At 38.4% G+C, this 27,724-nt stretch overlaps 1 protein-coding gene and 1 long non-coding RNA gene across 2 annotated transcripts in view; one reads left to right on the plus strand and one right to left on the minus strand.

Moving 5' to 3' along the window:
* Positions 1–9,455: 9,455 nt before the first annotated feature.
* On the minus strand, positions 9,456–27,249 carry LOC130551559 (uncharacterized). Its single transcript, XR_008962629.1, has 3 exons — positions 27,148–27,249; positions 20,659–20,700; positions 9,456–10,136 (listed from the first exon to the last, which is right to left on the minus strand). It is a non-coding gene; the product is annotated as an uncharacterized LOC130551559 (long non-coding RNA).
* The window catches only part of ntrk3a (neurotrophic tyrosine kinase, receptor, type 3a), a 165,300-nt gene continuing 164,534 nt past the window's right edge, over positions 26,959–27,724 (plus strand). The window contains exon 1 of the mRNA XM_057329253.1: positions 26,959–27,528. Coding sequence (XP_057185236.1) covers positions 27,284–27,528 — 245 coding nt within the window. The 5' untranslated portion in view covers positions 26,959–27,283. The remainder of the gene's footprint in view (positions 27,529–27,724) is intronic.

Raw genomic sequence — 27,724 nt, forward strand, 5'->3', positions numbered from 1 at the left:
TTCTAACAGTGAAAGCAACCTGTGAGCAAAGTAAATCTAGTCACAGTTTGGATCAATAACCCTGTAAGTGTAAGAAAACTGAATACGCCTTACAGATTATGACAACTGGTCTAACCATTTTGCATTGAATGACTAAGACGATGAACAAATGACTAGATGTTTAGGGGGTAAGACTATTGCACAGAGAACTATACGATACATTTTGAGCAACATGACAATAGCAACTGATAATGTAGGAAACAACAGACAACTGTACATAATCAATTGCATGAATGTACTAAAGCAATTGCATCTTGTTCAAAATAATATGAATCTACTTTTCTGATGTGCACAAGTGACAAGATGATGTGAAGGTTGAATAACTAGTTTTGAAAATTTCATTTCTGATCTGAGAAATGCTCCAAAGTGACTGAGAAAAACTGTAACAGAACAAAGAAATGTATAAATGGTGGCCAAGAACTGTATGTTCACAAACATTCTTCCAAACATCTTTCTCTGTGTTCATCAGAACCAAGAAATTTATGCAGATTTGGAACAGAATTTTCATTTTTGAGTGAAGTGTTCCTTTAAGACATGTATGGACATATGTCTGACACGTTTTAATCACTTTTTTTACCAGGTTCAACATGGTTTAGTTCGGTCATGGCCTGCTGAGCAATAATCTCCACTAATAATGTTTTAAGCTTTTCTTCCCTTGCATAAAATTACTTGTAGAAGTATTCTTTTGTATCTAAAATGTAATTGTTTATTGTAATAACCTAATCTTTCCCTTTTTGTCACTATTACAGGCTTGTCATATGGATACTTGGTTGGCTGGGTTTTGTTAGGGCAAAATAAAAACAGACTGATTGAATCTTTACAGCCAAGAATCGAAAAAATAAGATGCCAGTTATGATATTCATTTCCTCAGACCATCTCCTCATTTTTCTACGTGGTTCTATAGCGGCTATAACATCAGGACGTATTTAAATGATCTGTTACATTATTGTTTAAAAGACTAACATCACATTTACTCCGACTAGCTTATTTTGATTAATGTTATCCCCTCAACTAGAACCTTTTATTTAATGCATAAAGGAACACACGCATTAATAATTATAATATGAAACACCAGTGCATTACACGTTCCAGTTCGAGTTTGCAACATTGGCTCAGTTTTTAAGATTTGACGTTTTTTCCATTTCTTGAAATAAGACAGAACAATATATTTGTTCTATTTAATGAAAATATTATCTACCCACACACGTTAGATCTGAAAGCAAGCTTACTTCAAAGTGCCTGGCACACGGAGAATTCAAATCTATTAAAAATGTGTGAACACTACTAAATGTGAATATTTTAATAAAGGAGAAAAGTTTGAGTTTGAAGAAGCGGTAGGGCTAAATGTTCGGAGGGTGTTTATCAGTGGGAGGTAGTTATTGTTTCTTATCAAAAGAAGAGCCATGGAAGGAACTCCAGATTCAATTGGAGTGGCTCTTATTTAATTTCACTACTTGTTTGTTTCTGAATGAAAATGCTGCACTTTATTGCTTTGTTCTTCGTTTTTAAAGGCCAATTTTACTCTTATGGTCTCCTGGAGAGAATAAAATCAGTGTTCTACAGGGAATTATTTCTGTTTAGCTGTTTTAATGATTTTACAGAAAAGCTTATTAGTAATAAAAGCCATAAAATAGCGGTTGTGTTATTTTACAATGCCACATGTGCAATTTTGCACCCAAAACCACAATATTTCTGCACGCGGCTTTAGACCAAAGAATATTTTTAGATTTTGGATTTAAAGAGAGTACCAATTGAAATGGATTCTTTTTTTGCAATTGACATTTGACTGGCATAACAATAGCTTTGAGCAAAGGAAGTCTACATTACCTGGAGAAATCTGTTAGCATTGAGTTTATTGAATCAATGTCTATAAGCTGATGGCATCGCGAGAAACAATGCATTTATGATGCCTTATAAACAACCTGCAACCTGTATCATAATAAAATACTTAAAATGTGCAGAATAGGCAGCTACTTCAAAAAGCCAATCCTTTGATATGCAATGTGGAGATTTTAGCAGCATCTAGTGGTGAGGTTGTGAATTGCAACCAACGGCTCACTTAACCGCTCACCCCTCCCTTTCGAAGCACTACGGTGGCTCTCGCAGGGCTAAGATGTTGTCGCGTTTTTGCTTCTTTGCTGAAGGAGATGGCGTATTTACGAAACGCTCTCTGTAGAGCCGTTTGTCCGTTTAGGGTTACTGTAGAAACAACATGGAGGATTTCATGTAGAAATAACTCATTCTAAGGTATTAAAAACATAACTCTTCATTATGTAAGGCTGAAGACATAGTTATGTATATTATATTGCATTTCACTAGATCCTCCTAAATATTACCCAGAGCACATTTAAGAAAAAATGCCTTTTGCATGCAGAATTACACAATGTTACACAATTTACCAGCATGGGGTAACTGGATCGTGCTAACCAGTCAAACCTTGACCTTCTGATTTGAGCTAGTCTGTATTGACTGTACCATGACTTTGAGATCATCTTTGTGAATATAAACTGAAACTGAACCCAGATATATGCGTCTCTGCGCTCTCTGCAGGTCACCACATCCAAGACCTCCACCGTTCTCTTCGATCTGCAGAAAAAGAACCCGAGGAGCCCCACTATCAAAGCCCACAGAGAACTGTTTTCCCCGTCTTGTCATCTTCATCCTTTGACCTCACATTGCAGAGGTCCATCTTCTCCATTACAAGCATATGTTCCACCAGTCTTGTTGGAGTCATCATGGCCACACCCATCAACCTCCAGAGAGCACCGTGGGTTTTTAAAAGGTTCCTCTGGTTGGTTAAAAGACATGCGCTATAGCAGAAAACAAGCATGTCCCTAGGTGTCCTAAAATGGATTTCTGACAGTGATGAATTGGCACATGTGGATGTTTCACCTCTTAACACTCAACGACGTACAAGACAAAGCCCTTCATCACCCCAAAATAGACATGCGGATGAGTAAAACACATATATTTGGTCATTTTCTTCAACTTTAGGTGATTTGGTTTTCCTCATTTAGTGATATAAAGCAGAGATATCAAGATATAAGTTTTCAAGATCTAAAATAACAAAATCTTAATATCCTTTCTATGTTGTGTTATTGCTATCTAGGAGAAACAACTGATGTATTTTGATATCAGAGATATTTTCCTTTTTTCAATCATCCTTTTATATATGCAAATTCTCAAAAACACGTTGAAGAGGATTCAATTATTTATATGATCATGCACTTCCTTATACTCCACATAAACAAATTCTGTCTAGAATTAACAGCAAATCTTGTTCTATGCATTTACTTTTAATCGATCTATTAAATACACTTTTCATTCTAAATACTTTAATCTATACATTATGCATGCTGAGTTTGTGCGTATAGCTTAAAGGCAGAACGGTGGTAGCAGAAACCAATTCACAGACCCTCCAGTGTTTTAGAAACAGATCTACAGAGATTTTATGTTAGTAGCAGAAAATGATGACCTTTAGGTGACTTAGTTTGGTCAGTGTTTGTTGCACAAGCTGTCTTTGGAACAGCCTCTCTGCCCTTTGAGGTGTCATTTATTCACACTCAGCTCTGTTACTCTGCAAACACTTGCAGGTTTGTGACTTGTTTTGGCTTTGGAGTGCATCCTTGTGTTTTGTGAGTGTCACGAACAAGGAAAAACAAAATAAAGAGGGAGTGTCTTCATTCGCCTATACGCTGGGGCCACGCTGTTACTCAGATAGGGTGAGAAATGAAGAGAGAGGGAAATAGATTTAATTACGCGGGATGAAACTTTCTGATTCCTTTTCTGACTCAATAGCACACTTACGCAATTGTTCTTTCTCTCACATGCACACACAAACACACACTCTTCACAGGCAGTTTGCAAAATTAATTGGAAAAAAAATAACATTAAAGATTTTAGTGATTGTTACCATGTGTTTACAAATGTTACATTATGAATTTACACCATACCACTGTGAATTAAAAACACAAAACTCTGCCAGCCATAAGGTGCATGTTAAAATCCATGTGGTTTGATTCTTCATACTATATTTTATAATCTATATAGCTCTAGTATTAAAATGAATACATAATAATATAAGAAGCATAATACATAAGCTGTAAAGTGAAAAAAAACGTTGTTAGCAAACAATTCACAATGCTCAATCAAACAGTCGTGGTCATAAAAGCGAAAAAATTAACAGCTTAAATAATGGTATTGTTTAGGTTTTGATATTATTTAAATAAATAAATGCGTGTCATTAGTCAATCAAAAGATTATTGTTACGGTTTCTATCATTGTAATAAATAAATAAGCAGTCTGATAATTTGCATTTGAGGCTTTTATAATGTTAATACTTGCTTATAAATGACTATTACATATTTTATATATAAAAAACACAAAAATAGCTTTCTTGCATATACTTATATCTGTGATTTGTCTGTAAGTATAAGCATACAAGTGGCATCATCCATGCTAGCATCCAACAACGGTTAAATTCTGCCCATTTGACAAGCAATAAATTAAGCTTTGCCATGGATTTCTCACATTTTGTATACATAAGGTGCAGCCGGAAAGTATTCAAAGCGCTTCACTATTTCCACATTTTAGGTTACAGCCTTATTTTAATATTGATTTTATTTTTTTTTTTTTTAAATTCTACAAACAATACCCCATAATGACAACGTGAAAGAAGTTTTTCTTTGCAAATTTATTAAAAATAAAAAACGAAAAGCACATGTACACAAGTATTCACAGCCTTTGCTCAATACTTTGTTGAAGCACCTTTGGCACAAATTACAGCCTCAAGTCTTTTTGAGTATGACGCTACAAGCTTGTCACAGCCATTTTTGGGCAGTTTCTCCCATTCTTCTTTGCAGGACCTCTCAAGCTCCATCAGGTTTGTTTGAAATCTTTGCAAATTTATTACAAATAAAAAATGAAAAAAGCACATGTACATAAGTATTCACAGCCTTTGCCATGACACTCAAAACACACTCACAGCCATTTTCAGATATCTCCAGAGATGTTCAAGTCTGGGCTCTGGCTGGGCCACTCAAGGACATTCACAGAGTTGTCCTGTAGCCATCCTTTGTCATCTTGGCTGTGTGCCAGGGTCATTGTCCTGTTGGAAGATGAACCTTCGCCCCAGTCTGAAGTCCAGAGAGCTCTGTAGCAGGTTTTCATCGAGGATGTCTCTGTACATTGCTGCATTCATCTTTTCCTCGATCCGGACTAGTCTCCCAGTTCCTGCCGCTGAAAAACATCCCCACAGCATGATGCTGCCACCACCATGCTTCACTGTAGGGATGGTATTGGCCAGGTGATGAGTGGTGCCTGGTTTCCTCCAGACATGACGCTTGCCATTCAGGCCAAAGAGTTCATCAGTGTTTCATCAGACCAGAGAATTTTGTTTCTCATGGTCTGAGAGTCCTTCAGGTGCCTTTTGGCAAACTCCAGGCGGGCTGTCATGTGCCTTTTACGGAGTAGTGGCTTCTGTCTGGCCACTCGGTCATACCGGCCTGATTGTTGGAGTGCTGCAGAGATGGTTGTTCTTCTGGAAGGTTCTCCACTCTCCACAGAGACATGCTGGAGCTCTGTCAGAGTGACCATCGGGTTCTTGGTCACCTCTCTGACTAAGGCCCTTCTCCCCCGATTGCTCAGTTTGGCCAGGCGGCCAGCTCTAGGAAAAGTCCTGGTGGTTCCAAACTTCTTCCATTTACGGATGATGGAGGCCACTGTGCTCAATGGGACCTTCAATGCTGCAGAATTTTTTTCTGTACCCTTCCCCCAGATCTGTGCCTCGATACAATCCTGTCTCGGCCAATTCCTTGGACTTCATGGCTTGGTTTGTGCTCTGACATGTACTGTTAACTGTGGGACCTTATATAGACAGGTGTGTGCCTTTCCAAATCATGTCCAATCAACTGAATTTACCACAGGTGGACTCCAATCAAGTTGTAGAAACATCTCAAGGAAGATCAGTGGAAACTGATCAGAGCTCAATTTTGAGTGTCATGGCAAAGGCTGTGAATACTTATGTACATGTGCTTTTTTCATCTTTTATTTGTAATAAATTTGCAAAGATTTCAAACAAACTTCTTTCACGTTGTCATTATGGGGTATTGTTTGTAGAATTTTGAGGAAAATAATGAATTTAATCCATTTTGGAATAAGGCTGTAACGTAACAAAATGTGGAAAAAGTGAAGCGCTGTGAATACTTTGCGAATGCACTGTAATACCACCAAATTGACCTCTAAAGGCTGATTATTGAGTGCTTGAATAACAGGCCCTTGCTAGGGGGCCAAAAACTGTGGAGCAGCTTGTATGAGCAACTTAAAAGCAACTATTAAAGGCTGAGTGACGCTCCAACAGTGAATCACACGTTGACATTTATATTTCTCAGCAAGAGTTCAACTAAACTGCCTCACTTTAATATGAAGAACAGACAAGGACTTGCTCAAATGTTGCCTAACTATTACTAGTACACAGATTTGACCAAACGTCTACTGTGTGTAGGGTGCAGGTTTGTCCACAGGCATAATGCGGCATATTTAGATGTTCTCAATTAAACATGCACTTGTACTGTCATCATCAAGATTATTCTTTTATTAATAAACATATTTAATCTTTTGAAAACAACTTGTTTTCGAATGCACAATAAAAAACATGATTTTTGAATTTGAAAAAAAAAACGGAGATTAAATGAACTCTTCATGTGCAGTTGGAAGGGTGGTGCAGTTACGTCATCCACCAGCAGGAGGTTGACAGCTGGTATATTGGCAACTTTTGCAAACCAAAAAGTAGCACAGTTCCCATATGTTTTAACTTTGCAGTACGAGGAATACTCAACTACGTCCCTTAAGGAGCAGGTTTGTTTGAATTGTATTCATGGTTTATCTGGTGAATCTTTCTGAAAGGCTTTTTCTGTTTTGAAATGCCATGTTGTACATTTAGCCAAGATCAGGTGACGTAAGATCGTTCAAAATGGACTGCTGTGGATTCATCAGTGATTGATGTTTATGTTATATAATCAAACAAGGTGTTGGCTTGATGAAAATGTCTATATAATGCTTAGTCTATATTTATAACCTTGTCGCATTGTCAGTCGGACTCTCGTTGCTTCCTACTATGGGTGGGCTTTACGTATTTTTGACCAATCAGGTAACAACGTCTATAGCGTATGAACCAATCGGAATTGGGGGAGGCCAAATACCACACATAGTCAAAAAATTATTTGTTTATTTTATATATGTATTATAAACTTCAATGTATTTATTTTATTTTAATCAATCAGCGTATCGTGTTAATCGACTGACAGCCCTAGTTTAAAGTAGACTTTGCTCAATTGAAGACAAATACCTCGCTGTAGAATAGCATACACATGAATGCCTTTCTCTCTAAACGTATAAAAGTAAACAAGTAAAATCCATAATACTGTCATGGAACAAGTGCAAGTCGATAAACGGAAACTCTTAAGGCACAAACCAATTATGCACCTCTTCAAAGAAATCTGCTGCTAATTTGGCTTTAAAGGACAAGGTCGCTACGAGCTGGGAAAAGCTGAGCTTGAATGACCCACCAATCTCTGTTGTTTCCCTTTTTACTCCTCTCTGTTTCTATCTGCACTTCTCTTTGCTGAAGCGGCATAAAGCGAAATCTGCATACAATACCTTCAAACCCAATTAGTTGAGAGCGCACGTCTATTCAACTCTTAAAGTAAGATTATATTTGATTAGAAGCGAGAAAGTGCTTAGAATTCCAATAATATCACTCCAGGAGGACATCAGTCATGATTATGAATGTAACCATCATCCATCCTTGACTTTGATCAGAGCCTCTCTCTGCATGAAACTGAGGCAGTGGAGATCAGAGAGTGAAGTGTGTTTGCCAGCATCCTGGAAAATAAACTGGTTTGAAAGTTTGAGATGTTTTCAACAGCAAAAATGTGCGAGTTAATTGTGTTAAAGTTGCATCAACTTTTTCAGAGCATGTTTTTTAATTGAAAACATACAGTTTCATCGAGAGACCTAAGATGGATCTGTACAAAGAATCGGTTACATAACAGGTCTGAACATTGTTTTTTTTTTTTAGCAGAAATGTTAATAGAATGTATTTAAAAATGGCTTACAACTTAAAAATAAAAAACAGATGCAATTTATTACTATAAAAAATGTGTTGTTCTGAGTGTATATCTGATTATAAAATTATTTTAGTTCACATATTATTTAAATAAAATATTGGAGTTTATGGCAGTTATTATGAATGGATTGTGATTGTTATTACTGAGCATGTTGTGCCATCTTTATGTTAGGGGTTTGGTTTTAATAGTTTCAGTGATGGAGTTGCAATTGTTATTTCTATGTAGTTTTCTACATCCTATCTGAGCAAGATCTGTTTCATATCTCTTTGCTTTAATAAAGTCACGAACTATTGCAACCACGCATCACTTTGCAACACAAGACTAGATTGCAGAGCCGGCTGGCATAACATGCATTGTTGGCAGATGCCCCTGTTTCTACTTTTATATGCCACAGTTTTTCCCAGCCAGACATAATACATAGTTTTATTTATAGAGAAGCTGATATCCAGTTACCATTTAGAAAACAATTAGCTGGTTATACTGTAGATACAATAATTGAATGTCATTTAAAAATATGTAAATAGTGAGACATTTTTCTCACCTGCATTAAGTCTTTGACTCCATTTAATTTAATTCTAACAATCTCTGCTGCACAGAGCGAATGACACCAAACAACATTTTTTTCCTGTTCACAAACATGTTAAGAGACTCACTTTAGGGTTGTCGACATATTTCTTATACAAAACATTCATTAACGCTAGATGAATCCCAAGTGGAATACAAGAATAAGCTACAGGTGTCTTGTATTTGACAATGAACTCGAATGTCTCTTTTGTGCTGGTTTTATCTCCAGGCCAAGACCTCTTGGCATCTCTAGATCTGTTCTTTATGGAACAGGGCCATTGCGTTTATAGCATTGCCCTCTGGAGATTCCTGAATGGCTCAAACATCTCTTTCCAATGTTGGTCTCATTTGTGTAGGACAGGATGATATTAACCAGCCAATTTCTCGTTATGTCTGTGGATTTGGCCACAGTGTCATGACCCCAAAGTAAAATTTAGGGACTGACCTTTCTGGTAAGATTTAATCCGTTTTCTGAACTAAAGCTGTCAACCTTTGGACTATGAAGTAGTGCACACCAGCTAAACATGACGTTTCCGTACCCGTAAGGCAATTTTAAATCTAAAGGCCAAACTTAAGGTGTTTATAACAGCCCTAGCCCACGACTAACACTGTTTTTCACAGTTGTTGTAAAATGTCTCTTGTCAATTCAAATAGTTATTCAGTTTTTCAAGTCTTTCATATAGGCCTACTGTCAGAGATTACTCAGGAGTCAAGTGCAAGGGTACAAATACAGGTTTATTAATGCTTCAGACAAACCCCAAACAACCCGCCAGAGCGGAGAATCATCAGAAACTTAGCCGCCGGAGCGGAAAACTAGAGTACTGTCCAGAGGAGAATGAAAGGGGAAGATGGCTCGAGCGCTCGGCCAGTGGTATAAGATGGTCCAGGGGGAGAGCAAGCAGAGTCTGTTGGCCGACGAGAGGCCAGAACCCAGAGGTGATAAACAGGGAACAATCCAGTCTTAAGAGTCCATGACCAACCTGTATTGAGAGCTGGCAAACAGCACGGATGGTCGGCAGATCGAAAACAGTCTGTGGGGCAGATAGTTCACAAAAATCCCGAAATCCACACGGTGAAATTCCAGGCAAAAGGGTAATCCAAAAGGTAGAGAGCCACACGAAACAGGGGTAAATCCACAAGGCAGAGAAGTCACTCGAAACGGGAATAAATCCAAAAGGCAGAAGAGTCACTCGAAACTGGAATAAATCTACAAGGCAGGTGAAACCACTCGGAATTCGCCTGGAGAATTCCTTCCACCCACAACTGAAAGCAGACTCGGTAGCGTGTGTTGCCAGCGGTAGATGGATCGAAGCCGGCAGCCGGGGAGGCGGTCGCTGGGTAGACAATGGTAAAAGAGAGGCAGACACCCGGGAGTGTTCTAAACTCTGGAACCAAGACAGGACAATTCTAGGTGAGCAAACACAACAAGGTTACTTTAAGCAAGCCTAGGCAAGAATCTAAAGTTCGGACAGTCAAAAGGGTATAAACTCTAAAGGTCTGACATGGGACAAGTGAAAACACACAGAATATAAAGGGAGGTAATTTAGGCAGAAACAAGGAACCAGCTGGGAAAGGGGAAGACAGTAAGGAGAACCAGGTGAAAAGAGGAAACCCAAATGAATTAATTAATAATGTAACAAAGGTAGAGCACGTAGCGAGCTGTCAAAGCAGAGCCACGTGCTCGACACGACAATGACATAGGACAGGACAGACAAAATAGAGAGTGCTAGACCCGAGACCTGACACCTACTCCATGTCCACTTGTTCAAATGCTGAGTAAGGCACCAGGAATTCTGCAGAAAACATCATGTTTTTCCCTTTCTTACAGATATTCAAATGAACTTTTTCTAAAGCAGCTATTGATCTCTATGCTTATTTTTGTATGGCTGTAGACATTTTTTTTGCCAATAACTAGTGAGTTGGACTAACATCTGGTGAAACTTATGAGCGATTCCAAACCATGTGTTAAATATTACAACATGCAACATGCTTTTTTAATATTAACCTTGGTTTTGTTTTTAAGATTTGGCAAAATTTGTAGTGTAAACATACATGTAAGACTGATGTATTGATACATTCAAGTGTTATTCACCAATTGTGTCTTGCATAACTCTTGCGTAAACACTCAGCTTAAGTACATGGAATATTAAGAACAGAACAGATTCTTGACTCAAGATAAACGTGTTTGTTTTCTCTTCATTTTATTAGCAGCTTACAAATAAAGCTTGACAAAAGCTACACGCCACATGAAGAATAATGATATTTACTTCTCATGAGTCCACGCTCACTTTAAGATGGAATTAATCATAGATGTCAGAGGTGTGGGTTTTTTTCTTTTAATTTTTTTCTTCCTTCTGCTTTTTTTAAAACCCTTTACCAGCTTCCTTGCGGCTTCTGCCAAACACCGGCATGCATGTCAGGTTGAGAAATGCCATCCTATACCCTTTTTGGCAGAGCCTATGGCTAAGCAGATGGCATTTGGATGTCAAGTTCTTTCACTCTAAATGTATTTATTTCCATGCACCCCACGACAACTAAAAGGCAATATCTGAACCCATCCACTTTGCTTGTAGTGAATTGGAAATTCATTGTGTGTGTATGAAAGAAATCACCTGGTTTTGAGTGACAAAACCCCGAGCACCAGCTCTCATCACCTGTGAAAGGACAGTTAGCATAGCTCGCCTTGTGCATTGCAAACGCTTAGCCGCACAGCTGAGTTTCATAAGAGATGTGCCCTCCTGACTGAGCCTGATATATTTCACAGGCCCCCTAGTGGCTGTTGATCTGAGCGGGGCATTTACCGTACGGCCTTTCAGAGGCACTAGCAATGAACAACTGATGGCAGGAGCAAGGGATGAATACAACAGGTGAATTAGGGATTGAAACCGAAGGGGAGGTGGACGGCGGGTCAGCTGAAACTGCAGCAGGCCCTCGACTTGGTCTCTCGTGGCTGCAGAACTCAACAAATATGAACAGGTGTTCAATCTAGAGACCATTGTACTAGAGGGAACAGTGTTTCTCCAGAGATCCGAGGGCTGTAATAGGTCTATTTTTGTTGTGGTCAGAGAAGAAGCAAAGAAATATTGGTTGAGGCAGATTGGACACACACATGCATGCATCCGCGTCCTCTTTCCACCCACTTTCAACTTCTTGTCTGATGCTTTCTTTATCCCTCACTGCTTCCTTAACATAAATAACACCCTTACAAAAACCTCCAGCATCCTCTAGCTGCGCATGCATCAATCATGGCTTGTGTGGCTGTGAAAATAGATTTTCACCAGTCTGATCCCTGTTCACATGCTCAAATAACAACTCTGACGCACAGGAATGAAACCTTGTGGCCTCGTGCTAGTAACCTTCAACTTTTGCAATTGCAGTGGGATCTTTAGGGTTAATAAAAGTCTAAGCAAAGTCAACTCCATCCAGCACCAAAGACAGAGAGGCTTTCACACACCACTATTGCTGTCTCTGACCCTCAGTCTCAGAAGACCAGAGTCGGGCAGAATCCGTTTGCAGCATACAACCCATTGGGCTGGTGCCAGAGAAGGGGGAACAACTCTTGTGCCAGAAAATATCTACTGTTCCTTATCCTTCGAGAGCCACTCTACAGGTAATGATAGACCACACACTCCTGTCACCAAACAAGTCATCTTTAGTAATGAAGGCCAAAGATTATATTTACCTTTAGGACTTGTCCACTGTTCGCCTACTCTAGACGCTATAACGGAAAAAAAGACTTCAACTGCATATTTTCCCACAGCAGTTCCCAGAAACCAGTGTCTGTCTTTCTCTCCCTGTCTTTTTTCTTTGCTCTGAAGATCCAGAAAGGACAGAAGAGGAGGTGACAAACTCGAAGCCAGGGAAGGAAAAAAAAGCGACTTCTTGAATTCAAGTCAATCAATATGTCTCGAGAGACAATTATAGGATTGTCAGTCCTGCGGGGGCCCCAGAGCCAGTCAAAAACCTAGCTAGATCTCTTCCCAGAATTCTCTTCATCTGTGCCTTTTTAAATAACTTGTGTTTGCAGTTGAGAGACTTGGTGTGTTGACCTTCAGCATGTGTGTGTGTGTTTCACTGTCTCATCTCCTTCTCTCCCTGGATCCAAACCTTTGCTCTATTGATCCTTTGAGCAGACTTTCATTTATTCCTCTGAAACTTAGTGGTAGTAGTGATGTTTAGCTGTGCAGTCAAATGGAAGAGGTTAATGGCGCTCTCGATCTAGCGTGCAAGTACTCGGACAGTGGGAGGGGGGTAGTGGGTAAGTTGTGGGGACTTTAAGAACCAGGGCCAAGGCCATCTGAACAACCTATTTTTCACCCCACGAACAAAAGCCTTTGAAGCAAACCACTAACTCCAATTAAATTGCTATTAAAGTGAAACTCAATGTGTTCCACTTTCAATTTGTCTGTGAAGGACTGTTTTGCACTTTCTCTTTAACTGGGCGCCTGAAGTGACCGACTCGTCTTTCACTCCACAAAGAAAATTGCTGTTCTTGGCTTGGCAGAAATAGTGGGTTAAATTGTTTTTCTTGCTTTGCCTAACAAATGGATCGATTACATCCGCAGTTAACCGGGTTGCTGGGGTCCAGGCAGAGCTGGGCAGATTCAGAATTAAACTCACCACGCCACGGGAAATTAGTTTGGAGCACCAGTTTGGATGTTCTTGAATTGGCAGGCTGATTCTGGACAGTTGGCAGAGGCTTTTGAACAAAAACGTCACGCTTTGTCATAGCTTGCGTGCAGACACCAGATCACGAAATAAGCTGGCAACTGTACTGCAGCTGGAGAGAGAGTTGATGCTACTTACTTGATGAGATGAGATAAGCTATACGGATAAGAAAATTCTGAGTCATTTGGTAGTTGCTGTAGATTTTAACTTTTGTACTTTTTAGTTTTTGTCTCTGAGGCCTCATTGTAGATCTTGGCCTATACTGAATATCCATCTACACAAATGTGGTGTAATTGAGAATGATTCTGTGGTCTTCTCTTCTCCCAATCCCTATGTTTTTTAGCTATAATCATAGTGAACACCAGAAAAACACCAGAAAGCTGATTCTACACTGAATTGTAACCCAATAGTTTGTCCTGCATTGATGCTGTCTGTGGTTTAGTATGGATTATTTTATTGCTTATAACCTTGGTGTGTTTGTTTCATGCTCAAAAAAGGTGCAGTGACAAAAGCGAAATGGTGAACAGTTTCATTTAGTGCATGCATGCTAATATACAACATTTTGTTAAATTTGATTTGGATGAACTACAAAACCGTATTGCTACTGCACAGAAATCTTCAGTAGTAAATCAGACAAATTATGATATCACATGTCGTACCTTACATATCTTTACGTGGGTTGAGGTCAAATTATGTAAATCTGACAATTTCTGCAAAATCGTATCTGACATCTTAAATTATAAATCATTGTTTGTCACGACTGGCGTGGTGGAAGAACCCAAATGCAGGCAACAGCGGTGATGAAGGGGTTAAACACGGATATTTATTAATAACAAATAAACACAAAACAAAGACCCACAATGGGGTAACGAAGACCGAACTAAATATAAAAACAGAAACAAAAGTACTTCCCACGAGGGGGCAAAAACAGCAGGACCAAATAACAAGACCTAACACGACCAAACGTCAAAACACAAGGCTGGACTTGAAGAGCCAAGGAGCAGACAAACGAGGTACACATACAATGACCGACACAGGACAGTGAAACATGAGGGTATTATATAGGGAGGACAAATGAGGGATAATGACACAGGGCAGGTGAGGGTAATGAAACACGGATGGGAAGCAATACGTGAAACGAGAGGGGCGGGGCTAATGACGAGACACTGGAGAGAACGCATATTATTTTCAAAAGGACAATAATATGTTTCTCTCCACACATAACCAAAGACTTTGTCATGGCTCTGCCTCAGGACCAGGAAATCCAAGACTAGGTGAGGCAGAACCATGACATTGTTAGAAGCTTATTGATGCGTATTGGGGTAAAGTGTCAAGACAAGTTTTGTACACTGATTTTTAATGTAGTTGTTCAATAACTGATTCTTGTTAAATTTTTAACCAAAAACAAATTACAGATTTAGAAACTTTTAGTTTCAGTAACTTTTGTCCTTGATTTAGTGATTAAATGTGTCCTTTACTTGCTATTTTTAAGATGTGTAGGTCACTACCTTGATTTTATATGAACTAAGTAAGCTAAAAACAAAACGGCCATCTTATCATCTCGCACAGAAAGGTCAGTTATCTTTAAATCACGCTAATTGGAAAGATTCTCTTCTCATTGTGTGTGATTTAAAAGTACTAAATCCTCTGTTACTTAATTACACTTAATTTTCAGCGGAGTGGGATGATGAATCAAATGACCTCCCTTCTTCTGGCTCTCATCAACTCTTGATTTATCAATTTCTAATCAATGCTGGCAGATGAACTGTCTTGATGTATCATTTAACTGGCAGAGGGGGCTCCCCAGTGTGTCTGCCGGATGATGCTGTAGAATGACAAGCGGGTGATGTCAGACAGAGGTCATTAATGTGCATATAACTTCAAAAGTAGAGACGTGCCGGGAAGATGAAGCTCTGTGGTTCTGTGTAAGTTTGGATCAGAGGACGGTTTGATCCAGGCTTTAGGAGTTGGCCTGGGTGGGTCGACCAAGTTGTTTGAGGTTCTCTTAAGAGATTTAACTTGTGTAATGTGACCTCTCTGTACTCAGGTGTTTTGTGCAGCTGTTGAGTAAATACAATGTGTCCACCACTGTGGAATAAAGATGCTTAAGTTTATTGCAGACGTTAACTGCAGGCCAGGCGCAGTAACATCTGCAAGAAGACATACTGTAGTTTTGCAACATTCTCACACCATTTCGTAACTATTTAATGAGGTTCGTAAACATTTCGTACAATGTCATGTGAACATTTTAGTATGATTTGCATTCGCACCAGTGATGGTTAAGTTTATTGGTGGAGCGTCAAGTACTGAGTTTTCTAATAATCGTATGTTTTTGTATGAATCACATCATACAAATTTATACGAATTAGCCAATGCGTGAAATAGTTACGATTCCCGTGAAATCAGGCTTGGTATTACAGCATTATTATGCATTGTCAGAAATAATCTTGTTCTTTAAGGTGGAATGTTTTTCGTAATTTTCAGTGCCATTCTATTTCAAAGCCATGTGTGGGCCTATTTGTAGTAACATACAACATACAGAATATTTTTCATTCATGTCAGCTAATAGAATAAAATATGAAATGTCAAAAAGAAAATGGAGAAATTTCCTTTCAGTGCAAATTTTGCCCCCACTATTAAAATGTTGTTAATGCTATTTTTAATGTAACTGTGCTCAAAAATTGACACCAATATGCCTTTCAGACATATTTATGAGCACTCAGTTGTGCTTGAAACCTAGCTCATGCTACTTTCCTTTTATTAACATTCCTTCATACTTAAACCTGTCTATATCCCTACTTCTTATTTTGTACACATTTTTGAAGATCACCCAGCAGACACTCTTAACGTCTTACAATATCCTGATATGAAAAGCATGACCCTGAATTCTGGAAACGGCTTGTACAAGTAGACTACTTAGAATAGTGAGCTCATGATGAGAGCCCTTAAAACGAGTGAGACCGTCTTTGCAAGTGTTTTGCTTTTGCAGAATGTTTTGAGTAGGTGCAGAACCGCAAAATAGTTTGTGTGTGTGAGAGAGAGAAAGAGAGAGAGAGAGAGAGAGAGAGAGAGAGAGAGAGAGAGAGAGATGCTTGACGAGGCTCTCTGATGTTTGTTTCCCATAATGCACAGCAAAAACTCCCCTGAAATTCCTAATCGGCTAACAGACTTTAGCTATGCTGTGACAAGTTATGAACTAATGAGCTAACCTTCACACATCTGACCTCACACCTGAACTGATATCAGACTTTCTCGCTTGCTCGCCCACTCTCGCTGTCTCTTTCTCTTCTATATGTGTGTTCACAAGTTCAGCATCATGTACGTTTGGTTAAAATCAGGGCATTTTGTAGAACGTCTCGTAGCTGCAATCCTTATCTTGTGTTGGTTCAAAATAAAGTTATTGAGCAAGAATAAAAAAATTGTGTTTAAAACGTTGTCCTTACCCCGATTATAATACTGATTTTTAAGTTAAGCTGTGAGTACGATTTTGCGAAATCAAACGTGGCTCCTTTAAGTGCAAAACCTGTCAAAATAACTTGTCAGCTGTCAGTCAACTGTTTGCTCCTTTAGAGAAACGCACGCTCATTGTTTTTCAATTCAGAGTTTGGTTGACAGTTGATCACATGTCTCTCCTCTGGCGCAGACTGCAGCTGAAGTAAACAGCCGTGTTTTATGAAGTCAGCGCAACCTGCTGATCTGATGCAGTCTCAAGAATCTCTTCCTTCTTAACTCTGTCACCCACCCTTCCCATCTCTCTCTCTCCCTCCAGCTTCTCCTCTCTCACTAGACTTCCTGTTTTGCTTGTACGACTTCAAAAGCCTGAGCGCGACACCCGGTGATTCAAGTGGCATTGGGGGAATGTCGCTTGTACCGTCGAACAACAAGAATACAACATTCTCAACATCGTATGTGTCGTTAGTGCACACTGCAGATGCATTGAATCGTAGTTAAATTAAAGCACACGTTGATGTATATGCATTTTGACTATTCATTCAAGGTTTACATTTATGATTATACAGGTGTTATACAATCTGTCTTAAAGCTAAGTTACATGCTACTAAGCAGCCACGTAATACTCAATAATAATTAATTTAGCTTCGCCAATTTTCTGTATGCCTCTGTGTTTTTTTATTGGTATTTGTAAGTGGACCACTAAACAAAACATTATTTTAGTTATATTTAGCTGTATTTACAGTTAGCTGTGAAAAGATCGAATTTTTCAAATCTGTTGATTGATTCAAATAGCATATATTAGAGCTCCAATGTATGAAATGTAGCGGCATCTAGCAGCCGGCTTTGCGAATTGCAACTAACTTTCGAATCACTAGCTAAGATGTTGTCACGTTTTCACTTCTTTGGTGAAGGAGATTTACGCCTCATATTTACGAGTAGAACAGTTTGTCTCTTTAGGGCTACTGTAGAAACAGAATGGCGAATTCCATGTAAAGGGACCCACGGTGCAGAATTAGCTTGTTTTAAGAAAATAAACAACGCTTCATTATTTTATGTCTTTATACACCTCTCAAGACATAGTTATGTATACAATATTGCATTTGTGTCAATAGATCCTCCAAAAAATTACACACAGCACCTTTAAATTCAGTCAAAAAATGGTATAACAAACCCTATCCAAGGTTGCGTTTGAACTTTGCTCATTATTTTCTTCAACCTCGTCTTTCCGCTCTGACACAGGAGTTGCTGAGGTCCTCAGGTGGTTGGTGAGTGACAGATATTGATCGTTTCCTGTCAGGACTTATTAAGGGACTGGTGAGATCCTTCAGGTTTGGTGGAACACCCATGCACAGTGGCTCTCGAGCAGGAACGCCCTGCTACCCTCAGACACATTTAAACATTTTCATGGATGTGTCTTCTGTTGGTAAGACTAATGTATTGGTTTCTAGTTCTTGAAAGCACCAATTAATTTATCTTTTATTATATCAAAAAAATAGAACGTATTTAATATAGTTGTTTGATTCTGAACGGATCATCAATGTATTGTATGATCTATAGATACTGTTTTATAAATGAAAGAACAGATCCAGACAGAGGTTCTTAATGGTATTACGCCTCAGATAGAAGAGCTTGACTCATCAATCTAATTTGAAAGCAATTAAGTCCTTTAATACACAGTAACTGGACCTCCTCTAAGTGAAATGACCCAACCGTATACAATATACATTACAGTCCTGCGCAGCCAAATGTTATTTACACATCTATTTAAAGGTTATAAATCCAACATTCTGCATTTACAGTAACACTTAAACTGTGTATTATGCTTAATATGCTTAAATAATAACTTACTGTAAATTTAAAGGTTCATTGTGTCATTTTTTTGTAGAGTCCATTGACATAAATGCAATATAATATACAGAGGGGTCTTGAGAGGGGTATAAAGATCTTACAATAAAAAAGTGTTATGGTTTTATTACCTTAGAATGAGCTATTTCTATCTGCATACACCGCGGGTCCCCTTGCATGGAATTCACCATGTTGTTTCTACAGTAGCCCTAAACGGACAAACTGCTCTACAGAACGCGTTTCGTAAATTCGTATCTCCTTCAGCAAAGAAGCGAAACCGTGACAACGTCTTAGTTCAGTGTCAGCCACCGCAGTGCTTCGAAAGGGAGGGGCGGAGTGAGCCGTTGGTTGCAATTCGCAACCTCACCTCTAGATGCCGCTAAATTTCGTACACCGGACCTTAAGCATGTTTGTCTGAATGATGACATGATACAAACATTATTGATAGTATTATGCTGTTTCTTTTACTTGTCCCTTTGCTGTCTTTCATTTAGGAGATCAGAACGGGCAAATCTTGAAAACTTGAATATTGGTGCATTGTGATAAACGTTTTTCACACATGAAAGGAAGTCAGTTGGGTTTGGAACGTTCTTGACATCAAAACGTGTTCAGTACAACGTTTTTAAAAAGCTCTGCAACGTGACTAAATCACTGTTTCTGTCTTCTGACTGATAGGAAGCCAAACACTCATCAACATAAATAAGATAAAACGTATAATTGTTTTTCCATTTCAGAAGAGGCGGTTTTGAACGGAATGGAAAAGAGATGTTAACTACAGTAATGATGACAGTTATCTCGACAGCTTCGGACAGACATGAATGATGAGAGGAAGAAACAGCACTCCTGACAAGCTGAATGTGAAGAGGCAATTAAGGAGGGAACGCAATCCAGAAACACGAGTCTAGCCTTTATTCGGCCCTCCCTGGAGAGGCAGGTGTGCCGAAAAAATATGACGCACAGGTGACTGAGTGGGTCTTTGGAAAACTTCGACAGCTAGATTGAGTTTATTTTCTTTTATTTTCAGTGGATGTAATAACTTGAAAAGACGTCGGATTGGAGGACTGTTATTTATGTTGGCGTACGCCATTCAAACGCAGCTGACGGTTTGAAGCTGATCAAATCCTGTTCCATTAATTGACTCTTCTGCCATTTTAGTTTTCTTTCCTAGAGTGCACGAGGGACGTTGAAAGGCATGCCAGGAAATGCAAGTGGAGTAGTGTATTTTGATGCATGATAGAGATGTGAAATGTCTGTGAATATCATCGAAATATTTAATGATATTTTGACAGAGAGGCAGTTCAACGAGAATGAAAATTGCAGCCATTTACGCATTCTCATATTGTTTCAGATATTTTTGCTTCTACGAAGTAGGTACAGCTACAGTATATTGCACGTTTACTGTCTGTATATTCAAAATCCCTTTTATTTAGGCGTGTTTTACATTTATACATTTGTTGTCAGTCAGCGCTTCAGTAAACAAATGTTAAATTGTCACTGCATCTTTTTTTATAATATTTATCTATTTCTCTCACTTTTTCCAGCCGAACAGTCATTTATGCTGCTGAGGAAGCTGCGAGACAGACTGTGTGCGATAACAGAATAAATTGTCAAGGCTTTAATCGTGACATTGTCAGTTTTTATATTGTGTAAGTAAATAACTTTTACTCTCAATATACACCACCAGGAGGGCTAAAAGCTACACATACAGCTGAGGAAAAAATTATGAGACCATTCCCAATTTTTATCTAATTAGCATTTCTAGATGTATTGTGGCCATTCCAGTCCAGTGTCTATTGAATTTCAACAAAATCAAACCTCAGGATTGACATAAAGTCATCTAACAGCAATGTGAAAGACTGACAGCATGACAAGACTGTGAGCAAAATCAAGGTTATCACATAGTAAACTTAAATACATGTACAAATATTACTGTTGTATTTATTAAAAGTGAATATGAACTTACTTCTTTTCTGCTATTTTGACCTGTTTCTCCAGTTTTCATTTCCTGCAAATAAATGCAAATAGAAACAATATTTTATTCTAAATTTGGGAGAAATATCGTTCTTAGTTCACAGAATGAAACAAAAATTATCATTTTACCTAATCACATACCTATAAATAGTACATTCAGAAAAACGAAAAATAATTTTAAAATGGTCTCTTCATTTTTTCCGCGGCTATATGTGGAAACAACATTGCAGTAGTCCTTCACAACACATTTAGCACCCAGGTGCATTATGGGAAATGTTATTGAATAACATCAAAGGACTGATTAACAGATTAGTCACATTATTACAAGAGAGAACTCGCAATCTCTGTACGTTTCAAGGCATTAAATGTTGTACGGGCTCACAGGGTTCATGTTGGGGTCTTACATTGGAAATGCGTAGGAAGTGGAAATGACAGATGGTTTTGTTTCTCTGCTCTGTCAAGCAGGCTTCAACCCCATGGCTCTGTGGCTCGGTTCCTTTCTATCTCTCATTAGGAGAAAGATGGGGCAGGTCAGGGGTTTGACAGAAGGGACGTGCATGAAACAGACACCTACATGTGTTGTTCGTCTGTTCAACTGAATTTGACATCCGCTGTTTCAGAGGAAGCAATTGATAATGTTATTTATTTTGAAATAATTTGCACTAATAAGGGTGTGCATTATAAACAAGAAGCATGCATTCACACAGTATAGGGTCAATGTTGATTTCCAATTGGTTTGGAAGCACAAGAACAAGAAAGTATTACTTTTTACTGTTATTGAGTTTCACCTCCAACAAATGTACAAATTAGAAACATCTATAACGGTTTTTATAACTAACTAGGTTATCAAAAGAACTCAATTTGGCAACTAGTCATTGATGGAAGGAAGTTTTTTATCATCAGTGGTTTAAAACGTTCTAAAGATGTTTTTTTCACACTGGTGTTAATGCAATCCACATCTCTTGCAAGACTTGTTCATTTCGTGCTAACCACTTAGACATAACAGGTTGAAACTGGTTCTGTGGGCACATCACTCTTAAGAATATCCAGTACGTTTGTCATCACATCAGATATGGGTTATTTCTACAGGAAGAGAGTCCTGCACGTATGGGGAACGAATGCTATTACTGCTTTAACCATCGCTTTTAATGCGTTTACTCATCTACCAAAATGTGGCCCAATAGAGGTAAGCTAGCATGCGATGAAGCTAAGTGATACGGCATCAAATATTTATCACGTGACCGCAATGCTGGGGAAAACAAAATAAGGATAATTTGACTGCATTTAGCTGTGGTTTTTAGAAGCTAAATGGTGTAAAGTGTTTCAAAGTACTATTTTTCTGGTTTTCTCATTAGCCAACGAAAACAAGTCACGTTACATCGTTTTTCTTCACAGTAGCCGTATTTTGCTGCAATAAATTGAACACTTAGACTTTCCATGGTTAATTGTATACAATTTCTTATTTGTTTAGTGCAAAGTCTTTGAAAAAACTTTATTTCTTTTCTTTTTAAATTTGCCTCTCTGTTCTATGCAGGGTGAACGCTTTCTGTCTAGTGAAAGTTTTGGTTTTGTTTCCTATTTTGGATTAGGACACGCTCAAAAACAATAGATTATGGTGCCAGTCACCATTGCTTATTATGCAATCATTTTAATGAGAAATTTGTCCTTTTGTCATGTTTACAGACACCCAGACATGTATAATTTGTCACAGCAGAAAAAGAACGAGGGAGAGCTGTAGAAATGAGATTGTATATGAAATGATGGGTTCTTTATTTCTTTGAATTAGGTACTTGACAGATTCAACAGATTCAACACTTGGAAACTCTGTATGCGTGCAAATAATTGTAAAAGCAAAAGATATGATTGATATGCACCTTTTTCTTCTCTGTATATCCTAAAATGAATAAATCAAGCCACAGTAACTGAATCAGTTATTCTTATCATGATCTTAAACTAGTGATGTATAAAGAGGAATAAATAAAACGTCTTCATCGTTTACCTGAAAATGTAATCATCTGAAAGAAATGATCACCGCGTGCTGTTCATTTTCATACAAAAATGCAGGTTGATCTTATCAGCTGTTCAAGTAAAGCTTTTTTCTTTAAAAAAATGTGACAGGGCTGTCACGATGTCAGATTTTTTTTGACCGCACGGTCATCGTGCCCAGCCAAATGTCCGATATCGATATCAAGGTTTTATTGGATTGTTTTTTGAAAATAAATAAATGATGCCATCAGTGAAATTCATCTTTAATTTTGTTTATTTTGTGTTTTGTCTGTTATTTGGTCAACAAATCACTGCCATGGGTTTTGGTTTGTGTTTATGGTTCATGTTGCCTTGTATTATGACGTTGTCTTTGTAGTCCTGGGTTTATGGTTATTGTAGTTCTTTCAAGTGTCTTGTTCTGATTTATTGTTTCATTGTCTTCAGGTGTTTCTTGTTAATCTTTAGTCCTTGTGTGTATAAATACCAGGGTGTCTCATGTGTCTAGGGTTGGTTATTGAATGTAAGTATATGAGTGTCATGGTTGCTGGTTCTCGGTTCATGTCATGATTATTGTTCACGTTTGGATTTATTAAAGACTTTAGCTGCACTTAGATCCTTCTCCCAGTTTCATGTTTTGGGCAACGTTCTTACAATCACACTCATAATATAAGTGTATGGAGGCGGAGGAAGTTTGTAACCACTGTAACTCTTAAAGCAACAGTTTGAATGTATGCTGAATAGTTTATGATATTACAATATGTGTACAATTATCACGATATCGATATTCTTCGTTTAAATATAACGGTTATTGACAATATCGGTGTATTGTGACACCCCTTGACAGGGATTTGAACCCCAGCCCCCTTGCAGGGTTATCAAAAACCACAACTAGACCAACACATTTTACAGTAAGTTTACAGTATACCATATAAAGAGGTATTAATATTTAAAAATGTGTGTTTTATCTCACTCAGGACACAAAGTTATCCATTGGTGCTTCTCTAAAGATATGTGCAGGATGTCTCTGTTGCCTGTGTACTGTTTGTAGCTGTAACAAAAAAATTAAGGTAAGCTAATACAAGGTCAATATGTTATTGATTATCTTATTATGTTCCTGTTGCTCAATTGGTAGAGCGTGCAGTGCCAAAATCTTGAGTTTGAATCCCAGGATACACATGTATAACCTGAACGCACCTAAAGTCGATCTGGATAAGCCAAAACATAATGTAAATGTATACAGGTTGTAACCTTACAAATAAGTTCTTTAACTTGACATGCCACGGTCAACAGATGGCCAGCATGCAGTTTGAGCAGTTAGCTACAGGAGAGTCCTTAAAAATAAATATTTAAATCTAACAGTTTCGTTGTTACCAAGGAGATTTTAGGAAAGGCTTATCTTTTGTTTGGCAAACCAAATATTACATATCAGTTTAATTCAGCTACACATTGCCCTGCTAATTTTCAGACACAGATATGAATGATGCTTTAATTTGTGCAGCTTGTTGAGGACAGATGTACTATTTCTTTCCTTAGCGATTCGATGTGTTTTCATGTGATGGACAATAAAACAAGTCAGATTAACGCAACGGTAGATTTACAATGAAGAAGGGACCTAAACCTAGGAAAACTAGGTGTATATAGAAAAACTAGACCAGACTTGAAGATCAGCATTTTCCTAAAAGTAAAACGTGTTATTACCTTGCCATCAACAAGTTTTTGACCATTGTTTTTTTTTATTGTGGTATGAATTCCTATACGCTCTCATGCTTCAGTTTATTAACATAACTCTGTTCATAAGTAAAACGCAATTGTGAAATGGACCAAATGAATCAGAAGTGGGGACAAATGATCCATCCTCAGCAATGACAATAAGCGATCTGGCCACTTGTAAGCTGCACAACACTTCAGTAGCATGTAATTGTGATTTCTTTTTTATATAGCCTGCATCTCAGTTTAGGGCATCTGTTGCTGGTATTTTCAAAGGATTGCCAGGATGAGTTAAACAGAATGATTACAAAAATGATGTGCACTTTAAGAAATGGGTTATTTTCAACTAAGCATTGTGTCAAAAAGGAAAGAACCCAACCGTCTGGTTGTTTCAACCCGAAATGCCCATTGTTGGTCAAATATAAACTTATTATAGGTAATTTAAATGAACAGCTGGGTTTGTCACTTTTTGACCCAGCGCTGAATTGAAAATAATCCAACAATTTTTAGAATGTGTGCAATAAGATGCTGAATAAAATGAATTTACATTGCACAGCTTGTTTTAGTGACCACTAAAATGTACCGTAAATTGTTGGTAAAAATATTTTCTGAGCAGCATGTCAGGGTTTTTATTGTACAGTAACAACCAGCAGACAGTTTATTGTCTTTTACATGGACCACCCAAAGCCAATGCATCTCTTGTACAGTATGTGATAGTTTGTTGACCTACATCCATGTTCTTGCTGTATCTATAAACGGTCTTCCCACTCTATAAATTATGTTATGGACTTGTAATGGTGTGTGCACTCCCAAGATACGAGTTCACTATCAGCCAGTGAGCAAGTGCATAGTGTTTACAGTTTTATCTTTACTGTAGTAATGCCACATATATATGGTGTTCCTCTGAGGTTGCTTTTGGAGGCAGTACGTTCAGATTTCAGTACAGTGTACTCAGATACACTCAGTGTTCAGACCAGTGCCTTATATGCTCAGGGACAAGTTTGTGTTTTCTTTTTATGAGGAGACTGGTGCATTCTCTTGTGTGTTGCTTTGTGGGTTGGTCTTCAAATACACCACGCTGATTTCGAATGGACCAGGTGTAGAGAGAATAGTGTGGTGTAGGTTTTGACATACTTAGTAGTGCTCTGTATCCTACAGGGAACTAATGTTCTTTTTAGCTCCGAGTTCTTCCTTTAGGACTCTCTGTGTTCAGAAAAGATGGTCTGAACGCAATATAGATCTACGGTGATATAATGAAAAAGAATTTGCAGATGGCTAGATACACGTTAATTGTATGAGGCCTTTATAGGGCAGGACATCTTGGCTTTAAAGCACTCAGAGTTCAAAGAGCAAGAGCATGAGATCTCAGCTTACAGTTTGGCAAAAACATGATTCCACAGCAGAAGAGCGAAGATCAGGATGGTGACCTCTTAGGTCTGTTTCTTTTTCTAGTGTTTTTAAGGAGTTCATCTTTTAAAATGTGACCGTTTATGGTATACGGTATCTTGTATAAACGTTTGTATAATTCAACTTTTAATGCTTACAGTACATTACTTTTCGTTTTAGATTATGTTAAAATCGAAGTTTCATGACTTTTCATTACATTTATGTGTACATGAACTGATCTGTTTTGCATTATGGTGTGTAATATATTAAATCTGTGAGTTCTGTTTCTTCTGGTATTGAACTGTAGTACAAATGAAAACTAAAGTATTTGTTAACATATTGATTATTCCGATAAAAGAATAAGCAGTTGACCTCACATTACTTTAGTTTTTATTTATTTATATTTATTAAACCTATTAAAATGTGTTATACAAAATAAATATACAAATAGTCTTGATATGATTTAGAACCAAATTTTACTTCTGTTTGGAGTCTAAATATAAAACTATGACTGGAGACAACCCAGCTAATTGTTGTTTATTTATTCATTATTTTTCTGCATTTCTACAGTGTTTTTACATAACATTTACATGTATGCATTTGGCAGATGCTTTTATCCAAAGCGACTTATATTGCATTATACTATACATTTGTTTCCCTTTTGTTTGTACATGTGCAATCCCTGGATTCGAACCTATGACCTTTTGGCGTTGCTAGAGCCATGCTCTAACCACTGAGCTACAGGAAAGCTAAAGTCAAATAAACCTCAAATTAAACATATTGAATAAAATTATTTCAAAATAATACGTTTTTGAAAAGTGCACGTCTAGATTTGATTTCATCCTAACACTTGGTTTAGTTTTGCATTTCACTGGGATTGGTTGCTGAGATGCCACGCAAATTTCAGATGCTTTCTGATAGTCACATGCTTTAGATGGCCAACGCAATAATAAACATATATCATGTTTTTTTCAACTTGATTTAATAGGTTATGCTACGTAAAACACACGTTTGTACGCGTTATATGCCTGTTGCAGTGTCCGTTTTTTGGCTGAATTGATCTCTTCTGCAGGTGCGTCAGTTTTTAATCTGCCCAGTAGGTGGGACTTGATGCTCGGAGCATGAACCTCTCTCTCTCTCTCTCTCTCTCTCTCTCTCTCTCTCTCTCTCTCTCCCGCTCTCTCCCGCTCTCCTCCAATTGCGCTCTGACGCTTCAGTCTTCAAGTCGGAGCTCCAACAACCTGGAACTACGCGCCAAACCGAACCGAGGAGACGGGGTAGCCCGTACCATGCAGCCCGGAGAGGAGGACAGTCTGGGGCCGTTGATTTTTGACCCCTTTCTGCATTGACGGAGTATTTTACCCTATTTTCTTTTTACTGCAATCTCGTTTATCTAACATACCTTCACTCATCCAGGCACCCGTGCGCGAGCTCTCATCACCAAACGGATACCCTGACCTCTTCTCTCGTTTTCTTGGCTGTTGAACATTAACCCCGCAAAGGAGCTAAAACAGGAGATAACGGGAACACCTGGAAACATGGATTTATTCTCCGTTCCGCCCCGCGTTGGCTGGTGGAGGGTCCTGTTTCTCCTTAGCATCTTCCAAGATTACATGAGCTCAATGCTGGACTGCCCGCCGACGTGCACTTGTTCCGTCACGGACATCTTTTGCAATAAGTCTTACCAAGGGAATTTCTTTCCCCTTCTGGCACTACAGGACACGGTGAGCGACGGGAATACCACCAACAGCCTCCCAGACCTGTTTGAGAACATCTCATCGATGTAAGTCAAGCGCACAAGTGTCCGTCACATGTTGAGTCCATGTGTGCGTTGAGATAAACTCTCAACTCGCCCACTCACGCCAGCCTTTGCGTTAGCGTGTGGGATTATGCTAACTGTAATGATGCACAGTCGATATTAGGCTACCTTTTAAAGCCTGACATTTTGGCGAAATGGTTCTTTACGATTAATTGATTGC

This window comes from Triplophysa rosa, linkage group LG3, assembly GCF_024868665.1.
Source record: "Triplophysa rosa linkage group LG3, Trosa_1v2, whole genome shotgun sequence".
Taxonomy (NCBI): domain Eukaryota; kingdom Metazoa; phylum Chordata; class Actinopteri; order Cypriniformes; family Nemacheilidae; genus Triplophysa; species Triplophysa rosa.